This window comes from Gavia stellata, chromosome 1, assembly GCF_030936135.1.
Source record: "Gavia stellata isolate bGavSte3 chromosome 1, bGavSte3.hap2, whole genome shotgun sequence".
NCBI classification, from domain to species: domain Eukaryota; kingdom Metazoa; phylum Chordata; class Aves; order Gaviiformes; family Gaviidae; genus Gavia; species Gavia stellata.
Genome location: NC_082594.1, coordinates 9,787,833 through 9,804,051, shown reverse-complemented (window position 1 = coordinate 9,804,051; position 16,219 = coordinate 9,787,833). Strand labels below are relative to the sequence as shown.

Genomic DNA, 16,219 nt, shown 5'->3' with positions numbered 1-16,219 from the left:
TGGCACAATAAATGCAAGCTGGCAATTTAAGCTTGGCATCTGTACACAACAAAAAACTAAGCAGGCCATTTTTAAGACAGAAGCTAACAAAATATGGGGTTTTTGGCAGTAAAACTAGTTTAAAAACTTTCCACCATCTTCTTCAACATTAGCCATGTATTCTTGGCTTCACATTGCAGTTCACTGTCTTGTTAGCTAAATAAGTTAGTTGACAGAAACATTTGTGGTCCTGTGGTGTAAAGTTGAGTGTTGAAATAATTCAGGTTAAAAAATAAAATATCCTCAAAGAAAAAAAAAATGAAAAAAGTTGTCTCAGAGTAACACTGTGTCTGATGGAATAAGCTCCATCTCCATAGTAATATAGATAAATGTCTACTGAGCCACATCTGGCTAGCATTCAGACAGACTCATCACCAAAAGAGCCCCTTATCGTGGAACGCTGTGGACACAGTTTCACTCCAGTGATCTCTGGCTCTAATGAAATGTTCTTATGGGAAGAAAGGTAACATCACTCTGTTGACCTTTACTCTCTTTCATACCAGCTCTTGGGCACTGTAGATCTCCTTTAACTAGGCTATAAAAGTTAGACAACAATATAGGCTCTGGTAATTGCAGTGGGAGTTGGACTATGAGCGAACATGATCATTTTCTTAACAGGATTTCTCCTAGAATAGAGAGGACCTAATGTTAGGTTGTATTGGTTTTTTGGTTTCACGTCTACAGAGCTTCTAAGGAGGGGACATTCATTGCCTCAGTCTTACCCTACTGAGCCTTTCCTCACTGTGCTACAGCTTCCCAGGCTTCCTCCACATGGATCCTAGGACTTGCAAAGGTCCATCTTCACTGCCAGGAGAAAAGGAGCTGCTCAATCTCTTTCCTTCCTTTTTCGAATCACATACGAGGGATCCTACGGATGCTCTGAAAGGGCTATAGTGCATGTCAGGGAGGGCACATCTGGATGGACTGATAAAACAGGCATGCTCTGCTCCTGACTTGAGCTAACTGGATGCATCCAGAAGCCATGCAGCACTATGACCAAGATAATATATGCTGCTTTCGTAGCTACCTAAGCTGTATGGCTTCTGAATCATATCCGACTTTCATACATCCCCAAGAACATGTAGTTTTTTCCCCAGTCTACTGGAAAAACTGTCTAAATCACATGAAATCCATTAGAATCTATCGGTGGCAACCATGAGATCACTTGTGTTGCATTTGGAGGACTCCAAATGACCACAGTGGTGAGCTGGAGCTTCATTACCTCCCTTAGGAGAAAGATGAACACTCTTCAGCTTCCGAACAATGGTTACACAGAACAAAAGAACTCGCTTGGAGGAAAATTTGATCCAGAATAGCTCCCCATAGTATTCTCCTGGAGAAGCTGGCGACTCGTGGCTTAGACAGGTACACTCTTCGCTGGGTAAAAAACTGGCTGGATGGCCGAGCCCAGAGAGTTGTGGTGAATGGAGTGAAATCCAGTTGGTGGCCGGTCATAAGCGGAGTCCCCCAGGGCTCAGTTTTGGGGCTGGTCTTGTTTAATATCTTTATCGATGATCTGGATGGGGGGATCGACTGCACCCTCAGCAAGTTTGCAGATGACACCAAGTTGGGCAGGAGTGTTGATCTGCTCGAGGGTAGGAAGGCTCTGCAGAGGGATCTGGACAGGCTGGATCGATGGGCCCAGGCCAATTGTATGAGGTTCAACAAGGCCAAGTGCCGGGTCCTGCACTTGGGTCACAACAACCCCATGCAACGCTACAGGCTTGGGGACGAGTGGCTGGAAAGCTGCCCCACAGAAAAGGACCTGGGGGTGCTGGTCGACAGCCAGCTGAATATGAGCCAGCAGTGTGCCCAGGTGGCCAAGAAGGCCAACGGCATCCTGGCCTGTATCAGAAACAGTGTGGCCAGCAGGAGCAGGGAGGTGATCGTGCCCCTGTACTCGGCTCTGGTGAGGCTGCACCTCAAATCCTGTGTTCAGTTTTGGGCCCCTCCCTACAAGAAGGACACTGAGGTGCTGGAGCGTGTCCAGAGAAGGGCGACGAAGCTGGTGAGGGGTCTGGAGCACAAGTCTGATGAGGAGCGGCTGAGGGAACTGGGGTTGTTCAGTCTGGAGAAGAGGAGGCTGAGGGGAGACCTCATCGCTCTCTACAACTACCTGAAAGGGGGTTGCAGAGAGGTGGGTGTTGGTCTCTTCTCCCAAGTGACTAGTGACAGGACAAGAGGAAATGGCCTCAAGTTGCACCAGGGGAGATTCAGACTGGATATTAGGAAAAATTTCTTTACTGAGAGAGTGGTAACACAATGGAATAGATTGCCCGGGGAAATGGTGGAGTCACCCTCCCTGGAGGTATTCAAGGAACGTGTGGACGTGGCATTGTGGGCCATGGCTTGATGGGCACGGTGCTGTGTGGTGTGGTTTTTTGTTTGTGGTTTTGTTTGGGTTTTTTTTGTTTTTGTTTTTGTTAATGGTTGGACTTGATGATCTTACAGGTCTTTTCCAACCTTAGTGATTCTGTAATTCTGTGCTTGCTAGCCATGAAATTAATGTGACAAAGGGACAGCAGCAGAGAAAGGGTTTGATAGATTAATCAGACAAAACACTGATTCTGATTTTAGAGTTAAAATAACTTCTTCCAGGCTCTTCAGGAACTGTAGGTGCTCTCCTGATCATTGTGCAATTCTGTTGAACATCTATTTTACTGCCTTTTTTCAAATAGCTATTGTTATTTTCAGCAGGAAAATGTATCCATTTATATCAAAGGGGTATACTTGATCTATGACCCTGTTTAGCTGTCAGTTTAGACTTAGGATTGACAAAAAGCAGTTTTTGCTCTTTTTCTGCAAGTACTCACAAATTATTGTTATTTAATGAGCAGTCATGATACTTAAATTCAGGCTTTGTCAGTGGTCTGTTTTGACTCTGCCTTCTCAGTAAACCTGTATGTGCCTCTGCTTTTGTTTACAATACTAGCAGCATGATGATAGACCCTCATTATTTCATTACTTGTTTCCTTTAATTCCCTTTTCTCTACTCCTCCCATTCCACCCCTTACATCTATTCACATACTTCGTGGAGAAAAATGTGAAGAAACCTCTACTCAGTTATGTCACCTTTTTCTTTCCCAAACTTCATGTGGTTCCCTTACTCAAAGGTAGAAAGCAGAGCTATGTCCAGAGTTGGAGTTAATGTCTGGATTCTCTGTTGGCTTCAGCAGACAAATTCCACATTTTTGACTGTTTTTGGAGCAGAAACTGGTTCACTTTTATTTTTTCCCAATAACGCTTTATGACATTCCACACTGCATTAACAGTAATACTGAACATACTAAAAGCTTTGCTTTCTTACCCTCACACCAACTCCTATATTGCATTATTTTGCAGTTTCTTTGCAAGCAAAAATCTCTGGGACATCAAAAGTAGATCATATTTGATTCAGCTGATATATGATACTGTAGCAATATTTATTGATAAATACACAATGTGCTATCCTTGTTTATTAGCAACTTAGCAATATTCAAAAGAGATTGGGCAGACAGCTAATTAAGAATAACTATTCCTTTTAGCAAAGAACCCTTGTTTACTAGCAAATTAGGAACATTCAAAAGGGGATGGAGAGTTAGAGAACTAACATAAATAACTAAAGTCTTTTGGAAATGATACTAAGGGTCATTTTTGAGATATAACTTAATCCCTAATCCTTAGAGTTTGGGGAGAAGTTTGCTGTGGAGTTCACAGCGCAGGAAGTAGACATAACATGCCAACTGGCAGCATCCTCTTTCAGCCTTGTTGTCCAGCCTGGCCTCTGGAAGACACTGGATTCCAGGGCAAACCTGTAACCCACATGGACATAGTTATGATCATGTGTAAGTAGATTATTAGATGATTTCCTTTTATGCAGTGCTGCTTTTCTTCTTTGTGCCTGATGCTGACTATAGCAGGAAACAATAACTCCTAACAGATGGATTTAGGGTCTGATCTAGTCTACAGTTTCTATTTTCTTATCAAATGCCTTTAACATGGTTTTTTGTTTTCTGTCTGTTGCTATTCCAGGAGAAAGCATAACTTTTTCTTTCCTTTTTTTTTTTCTTTTCTTTTTGAGTGGTGCTTCATGGAATCACCTTAAACTGCCCGGGGTTTAAAGACTCTAACCCCAGAGAGAATTAATTTACAGATGGAAATGGCATAATAGAATAAAACCTGTTACCTTCCAAAGTGTTTCGGAAACTGTAATTGGCCATTTTATCCATGGATCCAGATTCATACTGTGTCAGGGATAGGCAAAATTCAACTTCAGCTGAGGATGGGAGCCTTGGGGTCCTTGATTTATCGTTGTTCCCAGGATTTCGCAGTATAGGCCCCTCACTTGTGGCATTGCATAAAGCCTGTTGGCTGTTGTACTCTTCAGACCGAGTACAAATTACCTGTATAAAACACTTTCTATTAGCAGAGTTGCAACTGTCAAAAACTAAAGGCAAACAAAAGAGGTACTTCGATTAATATTTTTTTTAAAAGATCAAAGAAAATGTACAATGATGTAGTAAGTTTGTTGCAAGAATATATATTAATTTTTAGATTTTCTATGTACGATTTTAATATCTGCTGAGTTATTTCAAAGAAGACATCCCTCTACTACAGTACACATTTTGAAACAATACACTAGTCTGTATCTGAATCTACCCATGTGGACTAAGGCATCAATTCACATTTATGTCCTTGAAAACTCACTGAGACTAAATTCAGTGTTACCTACCAATGCAGCAGGACACAAACGGAGTTAAATCTGCTGCTGCAGTTGCTAAATGGAGGATTTTGGCTTCAGCAGACTACTGAACAAAGCCATAATCGCAGATTTTTCTCCCCACACAGTAAAAGGGGGAATTGTTGACTTGGAATATGAAAAAACCCATCTTTTATTCTGAAAATATCTTTCTGTGCTTTGTCAGACTAAATGGGCACTTAGTTTCATTATGTTTTGATGATGCTATATGTACAAAATGGGAAAAGACACCGCTTTACTTCAGAGGAATGTATCACCAGCTGAGATACTATAGCAATGGGTATTGGGAAAGGACCTTAAATAGCGATATGGATACAGATATTAAATACTGTCAGAATCCAGCATCATTTATGTAAATGTTCTGGGCTCACAGGCGAAGTCCAGTTACCATGGCATAACAAGTCATTATTTGTCAGATGATCTGTGAAAGCTGCCAGTCCAACTTGAGACTCCTGGAAGAGCGAAGTAGTTCAATGTAACTTCAAATGATAGTCAGCTGATTTTGGCTGAGTCAAATTCCTTCACATTTGCCATGGGTTAAAAGTGCCTACACAGAATGTCTGTGTCACTAAGGTGCTGCTCAATATCTTTTTAAGCCACAATAACTTATTTGTTACTTAAGGATGTGGGTCCTCTGATGACTGTGAGCTTTTATAGTAGCTCTCACTGCTTGGCCAGTCATCACAATGAAAGGGAGGATTTTTTTCATATTCTGGTACAATAAACCTACAGGGAGTTAGTACAAGTACTAATTCATATTTCTACTTTATATTCAGGAACTTTCCTGACAAGGAGTCAAGATGGAGAAAAATATAATGACACAATGACAAGCAGAAGATCAGACTAGAGGTGGATGTGTACAGAGCAACAGTGGCTCAAAAATCCCAGAAGCTGTTTTGTAGCCCTTTCAGGTGAGGCTGAGGCTCTGAACCAAAACCACTGTCTATTGTTTTGCTTTTTTTCTGAAAAACCCACCAAAACAAATAAAACTCCAAACCACCAGAGATCCCTTCAAAATATAGGACCCTGTGGTTAGCAGGTAATCAATGTGGTTAATGAGAACTTTGTGTGGAGAAAGAACAGGTCTCATTATCAAGTGAGACATCATAGGGGAGAAAAGACACAACACTGAAACCTCCAGACTTCTTTCATCCTGGAGGTGTACTTCTGTTTCACGGACCGAAACAATGAACGAGAAGGTGAGTGAAAGCAATCATATCTGCTGTGAATGGGATCGAAGAACATGAGATTCTGTGTTAGTGAAGGAAGCAAGTAGGAGATTCATTGCACCAGCAGTAGCTGTGTACAAATGGCCAGACTGAAGCAACACTTAAGGACAACCTCTGCAGTCAATAGAGAGAGGCATCTCCAGAGTGTGATTCAGCCCTCCTAAGCCAGATGTCTGGTAGGTGAGATGTACTTACCTCTAGGGGTGCCTAACTCTCTCCATTGACTAAGTCAATGAAATAAAACATGTAAAAAAATCAATGCAGAAACTGTCTCTGGACTGCAGTTAACAAGGGAAGCAAAATTAAGTGTTCAACTTAATGCTCTGCTTCTGCGTTAGGATGGGATGAATTACACCCTGGAGGCACAGATGTGCCTCTGAAGTGACTAAAGACAGAGCCAAAGGCAAATTGCTTTGCTGCCTAACTAACTTTTGAAAGAGTGGAAGGAGATGTGATGAATCCTTTTCTAAGTGATTTGACCACAAATTCACAGAAAATGTATGATGGAGCTGGTGATATAACCTAGATTTCTTAAGAATCTCAAGTTCTTAAATGGTAAGTTTCCTATGAATATGAATCGCATGAATAAATTATTCTCATCCTTCTCTTGAGGAGATAAGAAAGCTTATCAGAGAAATTTATCCTTAGAGACTGCTCTATTAGCTGAAATCTGCCCTAGTCTGTTAAAAAGACTCAGGTGTCCTTGGACGCCGTAGGTAGTTGTCCAGCAGAGAGTTTCATATGCACATCCCCCCAGAAGCTCACCAAGTTTTCAGGACTGTCCCTTTAAGAAGTCTCTTTTAAGAATCCCCACCAAGAAGGGAGAGGTAGTAGCAGGGAGAAACCTACAGTTATAAACACAAAGCATAGCTACGGTGCTGTTTTTATGATTGTTCTGTGTTACTGAGAGAGTTTATTCCTGTTAAAAGGAAAACAGGGGTAGGATTCAGGCTGAGAGAGATGCTCTAATAATTTCTTTGTAAAAATGCACAGTCCCTAGAAGTGCATCAGTGAAGAAGGCAAGTGTGTCTTGGCTGGTGGAGTTCAACCCATTTCCCAGTTGGCACTTGGCTCAGAAACTACATACATGTGGATTTTCTGCTTAGTTCTGTTTCCTATGGACCTTATCTAGGTCCATATCTGCTTCTGCCTTCTCTGCCCTGCCATGTCCTATCTTTTCATCCGCTCCCCACTGCCCTGGGGATATATCCCCATTGGGACCTAAAAAGGAATCACATGCTGCTTTCAGGACCAGCTTTTCAGATATTCAGACAGGGTATCTTCAAGCGTGAGCTCAAATATATCTAAACAAAAGAACGTTTCCCCTTCATTCTGTTTATTATCCATTTCAGTGGGATTTAATACAACTGCTAATGGTATGAGGCTTATAAATGTGTTGGGTTTTTTTCCCCTTTAGGTCTCAATGTTGCCCTCATTAACTGTCTGACTAACTGAATTCATCCTAAACGGAAACCAGATGCTAAAAGGCATCTGGTAACTCATGATCAAGAAATGCCAACATAAGGGGTGGGAATGAAAATGTTTATTTGTGACATTCTGCTATTTGTTCTGCACTAAAAATTAAAGTCTGGCCATAAAATTAGCTAGGATGCTTTTCCAGACAGGTGTAACTTAGGTAATACAAATTATGGGTCTATCCTGAAACTATAGTTTGCTGGTTTATCAATCATGTCATGTATAAGTGGTAACAGAACATAGGCCAGTTAAATGGTTCTTTCTGGATGTAATCTGCATAAAACACACACAAAATAGGTCACATCGTTGCCGTCTCTTCACTCAGCAGGAGGACTTCCTACTAGAAACATGCTGTTTTAAGACATGATTTTTTGTTCCCTTTCAGAACAGTCCTGAGCAAATTTCTCAGTTCAACCTGGACAAAGCTTCATATTCAAACTGCACCCAATGCCTGCTCTCCTGCACGCGTAAAATCACTGGCTCCAGAGAAATTGCTAGGAAGATACTCCGAGGAAAAGCTTACGTAAGTAGTTAGCAGACCAAATGCCAGTAGATGGCAGCCCAGAATATGCAGCATCGCTCCTGGGCCTTGTAGCACCCAGCAAAAAAGTCCCTCCGTGCACTGCAGTTGAGATCTTTAGCGCAGCTCTTTGTATCGTTTCATAGAAAACAGACTGTAAATGTGTGGAAGCATTGCTGCTGTCTCGCACCTTTTTACAAATGGGAAACCCTTTTGTCTTTTGTTTGCAACTGCTTGCACAGACCAGGCCCTGTGCCTAAATAAAGTGAATTACATTACAGGAGTCTTCAGCAGTGTTCAGTCCTTTGTCTGCTATATTTAAATTCAAAGCTTTGGGGGGTTTAGTGACAAATTCTTTTTGGTTGCTTTGTACTTCTTAGATCTGCGCTCACAGGGACATGCAATACAGGTCATATATACCTGAACACTTGGAAAAAGATTATTTTCTACGGTATTGAGATAGCTGCTCACTTACAAAGGGATCTGAAGTTCCTTGGTTTGCTGGGGAAGTATGGCCACTCAAAGGGTTAATCCGCACCTCTGTTTCCTTTAGAGCTGGTCCCTTGCTCTGCTTCTCTTCTGAACCCACCGAGCAGGAGTCTGCCCCTGTCCAGAAACTATATCAGCATGTTTTCACAGTGCTATGTTCCAGGTTAATATAGCCTAGAAGAACCACTTCGGACTACAGCCAGAGGAACCACATGACTTGATTATCTGCGGCAGCTATCCCAGCTCTCCCAAGTGTGTGATGTGGGCACTTCCTGGCCCTCCTTGACACATCCCCATGTCTCCGTTTGTCCTACATGAAGTCTGGACTCCCGAACTGAAGCCTTGGGTCCGGTCCCACTATGAGGCCAAAAAATATTTTGCACTGATTCATTGACTTTCTCCATATTTCTCCACTTATTCTGGACAGGCTGGATCGATGGGCCCAGGCCAATTGGATGAGGTTCAACAAGGCCAAGTGCCGGGTCCTGCACTTGGGTCACAACAACCCCAGGCAACGCTACAGGCTTGGGGACGAGTGGCTGGAAAGCTGCCCTGCAGAAAAGGACCTGGGGGTGTTGGTCGACAGCCGGCTGAAGATGAGCCAGTAGTGTGCCCAGGTGGCCAAGAAGGCCACCGGCATCCTGGCCTGTATCAGAAATGGTGTGGCCAGCAGGAGCAGGGAGGGGATCGTGCCCCTGTACTCGGCTCTGGTGAGGCCGCACCTCGAATCCTGTGTTCAGTTTTGGGCCCCTCCCTACAAGAAGGACATTGAGGTGCTGGAGCGTGTCCAGAGAAGGGCGACGAAGCTGGTGAGGGGTCTGGAGCACAAGTCTGATGAGGAGCGGCTGAGGGAACTGGGGTTGTTCAGCCTGGAGAGGAGGAGGCTGAGGGGAGACCTTATTGCTCTCTACAATTACCTGAAAGGGGGTTGCAGAGAGGTGGGTGTTGGTCTCTTCTCCCAAGTGACAAGTGACAGGACAAGAGGAAAAGGCCTCAAGTTGCACCAGGGGAGATTCAGACTGGATATTAGGAAAAATTCCTTCACTGAAAGCGTTGTCAAGCATTGGAACAGGCTGCCCAGGGAGGTGGTGGAGTCACCATCCCTGGAGGTTTTAAAAAGATGTGTGGATGAGGCGCTTAGGGACATGGTTTAGTGGTGGACTTGGCAGTGTTAGGTTTATGGTTGGACTTGATGATCTGAAAGGTCTTTTCCAACCTAAACAATTCTGATTCTGTGAGTCTACAATTCTCACATCCTTGCTTGGGAATGGCATTAAAGTGCAGCCCTCACACTGGATTTAAAATATTTGGCAATTGTAAAGTTTAATTTTTACTTTTTTGCCTACATTAGGGACTGGCATAATCTAATCCTATTTAAGTGGCATCCAGAAGCCATTTACTCACCAAACTGGGAAAATACAAGGAAATCCCCAAATAACCTGCAACAGAACAAACTGTATTTTGGGAGCGTGCTTTTACAGGCAGAACTTGAAAAGGTGCTGTATCTATAGCAGACCAAAAAGTTTTTAAGAGACTGTGTGTATTTATATCTGTTTTTTCATGTACTCCTGAATATTAGCAGGAATGGAAAGGTAAAACAGGCAGAGGACTGAACGAAAAAAATACAATTTGGAAAGCAAAGCTTCGAAGAAATTCTAAGAAACATCTTTGTGCAAGGATAAGGTCATTAATTATCTTTCTGACCCCTACAGCACTTGCATTAACTGGAGGAGCTGTGACACTCAAGCTAAAAGGAGGTGAGACAAACATGAATTGACAGCACTGAAACAAACCCAGGGCCTTCAAGGTATTTTCCCAGCCTTCAGTAAAAGCTGGCTGAGTTTCACCTCTTTGCTCAGAGGTTATCCCCCAGAGCTGGGGGGTAACTCACACCCCTTTCAGCACCTGAACATGGTGCTGGGGTGGCGTAGGAAACTCAGTTATCAATTACTGCTGAAATATTCATGAGCACTTTCTGGTTTGGCAGACGGTGGGTCCCTGCTCTCTGGCTGTCTCCAAGCTGTACCGTTAGTGTTGCTGTCTCCACGTATACAGCAAATTCACTAATACACATCTCTCTGCGGGTAAGTTCCTTTTTCTGGTGAATTAGTAACAAAACCCATTTTTTATGAAATTCCTTAGCTATAAATTTATACACCTCTGAAGATGTTTATTTTTTACACTACACGACTCCTGAGCAAGCATGGCTATATGCTAGAAAACAGCCAAGCAATCACAGGCCAAACTCTGCTGTCAGCCACTCGTGATCCCATGGAGGAAGGGGAATTACTTTGAGATTACAGTGACATAAAGACGCTGAGGATACCTGAGTGGCTGCTCGTGCTGTGCGCAGATTCTTATTCCCTCAGGCTGTGGCACAGAGGTGTGGCATGTGGAGACTTATCTCTTTGTAATAGGAAATGTTTCAAATTTACAAACCATGTAAGCATATCATTAGGAGACCAGTCTTGATAAACTCTTCTTTTGCATTTGGGCTGGTGTTTTTTAATTTACCAGCCTGTAGCTGGCATCAAAACTTATTAAGTTGCAATAAAAAATAATGTCACTGAGTTCATGAGAGACTTGGGTGTCCACAAGCAGATAGATGTAAGACTTCGGTTGATTTAAGAATCAAGAAGTGTTCGCTTCTGTATTTTTTAATTTTTCCTGCAGTTTTTAAAGGTGGACATAAAATAGTGCTTCAAGTTTTCCTCTCAGACTATTTAGCTAGCAATACAGCTCCTTGATAAACTGTGCTTAGAATTAAATAACTGTGCCTGAATAGCTGAATTTTGTATTTCTTACGAAGTCATATTTTCAGGTAATGGATCTAAAGTACTGTCATTATTAGTTCAGGAGCATTATATCTATTTTCTATTTGTGTAACTTGTTTCCCTTTTGTAGCAGCTTTGCATTTGTGTAAGTGGTTCTGCAGGGCGATACAGAATGAAGTGCTAAGGGAAATTCTCGGTGCTTGCAGCAAGGAATTGGCTGCAGGCTTACACCAGCACATCCGAGGGCAGACAGCTCTCCACGTTATGCAATTACTTCCCTCAAGTCACTCTTCTTTCAGGAGCGACAAAATACAGGGGGCTAAAGCTGGTCGTACAGCCTGCTTGCCACAATAGCAAACCTAAACCAGCACTTACATTCTCCTGCTTTATTTTCTTCATTGTCTGTCTAGCACACCGTGGGGACTCCCAAACTCTAATGTTAACTACCAGCAGAAAGATTCTGCTTTTATTTGCAGAAGGCTTTTTATGCATTTGTAGCTCCACTGACTTCAGTTATTTCTCCAAATTAGTTCTGATGCAGAGGAGAGCAGAATTTCGCCTACTACTACTTAAGTGAGGCATAATAATTATTTCTTTAGCAAATCCATTATCTTGAATATTTATAGAAATAGGCACTAAAACAAAAAACTCTCAAAATGTCATGGAAGATTTCTATTTCTCACATAGCTTTCCATTACGTCGGCATGGAATTGCAAAATTTGGTAAAACATTAGTAGTTGTCATACAGTCCTAAATCTGAATGCAACACTTGAATCATCACAAGCAAGTAACTGAAAACATGAGAAAATCCTTCCCACCTACCCTAAAACATGAGCCAAGCAAACAAATAAAAACACTAAAGATTACTGATCGTCTTGCTGGTAAAAACAGAGGCAGGAATCAGAAGTTTCACTTAGATGATAAACATGAGAAAAATGTGGACAGATAATTCACTCAGCTAAGTGGTAACAGCAGCGTGTTGAGGAAAAAGTAAGGTGAAAGCAAGAATTTCAGCATGTATTCATGGGTATCCATGTTGCCATGGCAACTTCTCAATGGAATAAAGTATTTTCTCCTTTCTTCAGGAATTAAAAAAAAGAGAGGTGCTGTTCTGTAAATGGTCAATTTACCTTTTTTTTCAATAAATCTATAACTATTTCCTAACATAGCAGGCATTGTTTTGTTATGCTTTGGAAAGAGACTTAAAATTCTAAAAAGGACACCATATTATAGGTGGTATAGATCATTCAAAAGGTTTCTCTTGCCCTCTTTTTATTTTGAATGCTTATTAAAAGCCTAAATTCCTTCACATTTCTAGATCCACTTCTGTTTTTTTTCTCTTGCTGTTTAGCTACAGAGTTCGAATAATCAGTGTATTCTGCAGCAGATCTATGGCTTGTTTTCCGGTTCAAGCTAAGGCTATTTTTGTTCCCTTTTGATTTTCTGGAGTGAGATTCTGATCTCTTACTTTGTGCTACTTGAAGGAACTGCGTTGACTAAGTTATTCCATCCTAAGCAATTGTTTAAATTTGTATTCAAGGCTCATAAAGAAAGATCAGTTTGTGTTGTATCTTCACCCCAAACTCACTGACTGAAAATGCAGATCAGTCTAATCTCTTTCATTCCTTCTCTAGATAAGGCACCAGAGCTGTACATAGATAGAAGATGTTAAAGGGGAATAATACCCTTTGAAGGTAAAGTTACTGTAGCCCTGTTTTGGAAATTTTGATAAAAGTGTAGCATTTCCAGAAGTGGCTGAAAAATAAAAGTGATAAGCACCCATTTTCACAAATTACTTGGAAAACTTCAGCGAAGGACTTAGGTGCTCTTACATATATACACCGACACTGAAGGTGTTTTAAGCATAGCTCAATTTTTATTGTTGCACTTATTAAAGTTATACAAAAATATCTCTTAAAGCAACTCATTTCATAAAAAATTGTCTTAATTTTCAAAATATATTTGTGGTAACTGACCTTAAATTAGAAGTTATAAACCTGACTCGTTCTTAAATATATTCATTACTACTTGTAAATTTTCTGGGTACTTATTACCGGGATGGAAAAATTCTAAGAATCTGGATATGATTAATAGTACCTTTGAAAAAATGAGCTAAAAACATAACTATCTGACCCCTCCAGACCTTTCAGAAAATTCTGCTAGCAACTTGCTGATTCCTTTATACTACCTGCCTCCTACTACCTTGGTTATCTTATCCAATATACTGTATGGATAACTCCACTTGACAGATGTAACCAGTGCAACTCTGGGTTCATTTAACCCACTTTTAACACTTGTACCATTTACACATAACTCTTTATTCAGCTCAGTGCAGAACAGCATCAGATCCACTTCATTCTGGTAATGCAATCTAATTAACTTAGGAGAGTTCATCCAGATTCATGCTGCTAGAAATGAGCAGAATGTTGGAAAATGGGATGAAAAAACATGCTTGTAGTTATATCTACTTTCTGGCTATGCCTACACTGGTAAATTAAATGTGCCCAGGAACTTTCCTGGGCAGTGAGGCCAAATGACTTGAAATAATCCATGTCTATGCCAGTAAAACTGTCTTAGCCTCCCAAACAGGGTGGCTGTATGCATACATTCTCATGGAAATGGTCCCTGAGAAGCACCTGTTTGGGGGAGAACCAATCAATACATACAAAATGTATGCCAGAAAATGTCCTAAAATAGGTCTGTTACAGCATATGGGTATGTTTGAATTTACAGGTATATACACAGCCTATATTGTTCAGAGGACACAAATCAAGACTAAATACAGTATAACCAGCCCAGTTAGATGCTGTTTTGTAATGCCAGAATATCAGAGAGCTGCTGGAGCTTGTATCTCTTTCACTTTCCATTAAATCACTAAAACTGCCCAACCTTCATTTGGGCTGTTGCTACAGAAATAAATAGAGCAAAGATAGATTTACACCAACATAATCATAGACTTCAGTGCCAGAAGGGACTGTTGCTATTGTCATGATGGAGTGTGCCTATGGAAGCCAATAGACCTTTGTCACTGTGTTTTAGGCGATGTGACAGTAATGAGCAAGAGACAAAAAAAGTCTAGAAGCTCTCAGTGTTACAACAGCATGTATAGTTCAGCTATATGAGAACATATCACCTATGTAAATATGTAAATTTACCTTGGTTTAATTTGCAGTGCTTTTAAGTAGCAGGAATAGCTATTGAGTTTACTACTTGGTTTCTTTGAGCAACATAGATTACTTCTTATATATCTTTTGAACTACTGATGTGAATTATACAGCTGGTTCTGCATTCTAAAGATTTATTTTGTTTGTTTGTTTTTTAATTTGAAAGCAGACGAGCTTAATTGGACAGTTTTTAACTCTTGGATGGAAGAAGACACTGGGAGAGGGGTAGAGACTCTGAAAACTCTTTGCTTCTATTTCTATCATTCCGTCGCCAGCTGTCTTGAAATGGTTGTGTGCTAGCAATTCGTGTACATAAATTCTGCTTTTTCTCACCTGACTGCTTCAGCAGACCCAAGATGTTTAGCCTGCTGAAGGCCATGTCTAGACACACAGGTATAACTTTCCTCCTTCCACCTTAAGTTCTTAATTAAGCAGCCTAAATACTACAGTCAGAGAGAGAAGAGACAAAGAGACAAATGAACAGCTCTAAATGAAGATTAAGTCCACATAATATCTGATTTGCTCTCTGGTAGTGCTTACTTTCTCTCCAGGAACGTCTAAGGGAATGCAGCACGGCTAAGCTCCCAGCTTGTGCACCTCACTTAAGTGCCTAAAGTCAGGTAGGATAATTCTGCACAATCTGCTTTTCCCATCCCCTTCCCCTTGGCCTGTCCTTACCTGCCACGAGGAGAAAAATGATGCTGGGCTGAGTAAATTAGGGTTGGTGGGATGTCTGCCACCCATATATTCATCAGTACAGACCACACAGTCCTCTGCATCTCGCCAGTCCCAGTAGGGGATGGTGAAGTTCTCATCACCTGTTATCTTCTGGATCTCACGTTCCCACATCAGCAGAAAGACCCGATGCCAAGGCAGAAAACCAGGGGCTTCGTGGGCAAAATCAATGTCCCGCCACACATTGGATCCACCTAGGAGTGTGTCTCGAGAGGCATAATAATGCATCCACACAAAGAGATCATACACGTTGATGTTTCTGAACATGGGGTTGGAGCCATTGTTCATCTGAGTGTATGTGCCAGTAGCAATAACATAGTCCTGGCTAGGTGTGTTCTTTGCCAAGTTAAGGTAGGCAAGAAACTTGTCCTTCTCACTGGTGGTGAGCTGGAAGATGTTTCTTCTTGTTCCCAGTCGCCTTTCACTGCAGTTGAGTCCTGAGAAACCAAACTTGCACTCCCCACAGTTAAATCCCATGAAGTTGCCTTCACATTTACACGTCCGGTTGTAAAATACAGAGGGCCAGTCCTCTCTGTCATCCACTCCTGAGAAAGGGAACTGTGGTCCCAGCGGAGCCTGAGAGAGAAGGATGTTCTGGCAGGACCCTCTGCTGGAAAGCTCCCCACAAGGGGACCCATCTCCAGCCCAGGGGGGACAGCACTCCTTCCTCAGCAAGCTCTGCGTATTTGCACAGGCTCTGGGGAACTGCCCCGTGGACGGCTGAAGGATGACTAGCAGAAAACCCATGGCAAACAGTGACATCCTCACAGCACAGCAGGAGAGCATCGGCATAACGCTTCAGTGCACGGAGTGCTCTCTCTGAGCCCTCCAAAGTCCTGGGTCTGAAAGAAATTCCTCCCCTCCACCAGGAAAGCTTCACCGCTGTCTTCTGCTACAGTGCACCCTCCAATGCCCCATTCCTACCCTGGATGCATTTTACACACAAAATACACTTCAGGGTTAATCTGATCATCACATGTGCTGGGTGAAAGCCAAGTGACTTTTTTCCCCACCCCCTACAGGTTTCAAAATAGAGGCATTTATTATAAACTTTC

General features: G+C 41.9%; 1 protein-coding gene across 1 annotated transcript in view; it reads right to left on the bottom strand.

Moving 5' to 3' along the window:
• The window catches only part of TYR (tyrosinase), a 51,677-nt gene extending 35,727 nt beyond the window's left edge, over positions 1 to 15,950 (bottom strand). The window contains exons 1-2 of the mRNA XM_059824328.1: positions 15,108 to 15,950; positions 4,205 to 4,421 (exon numbers count right to left, since the gene is read on the bottom strand). Of these exons, the coding sequence (XP_059680311.1) occupies positions 4,205 to 4,421; positions 15,108 to 15,950 (1,060 nt within the window). The remainder of the gene's footprint in view (positions 1 to 4,204; positions 4,422 to 15,107) is intronic.
• Between the last annotated feature and the right edge of the window lie 269 nt (positions 15,951 to 16,219).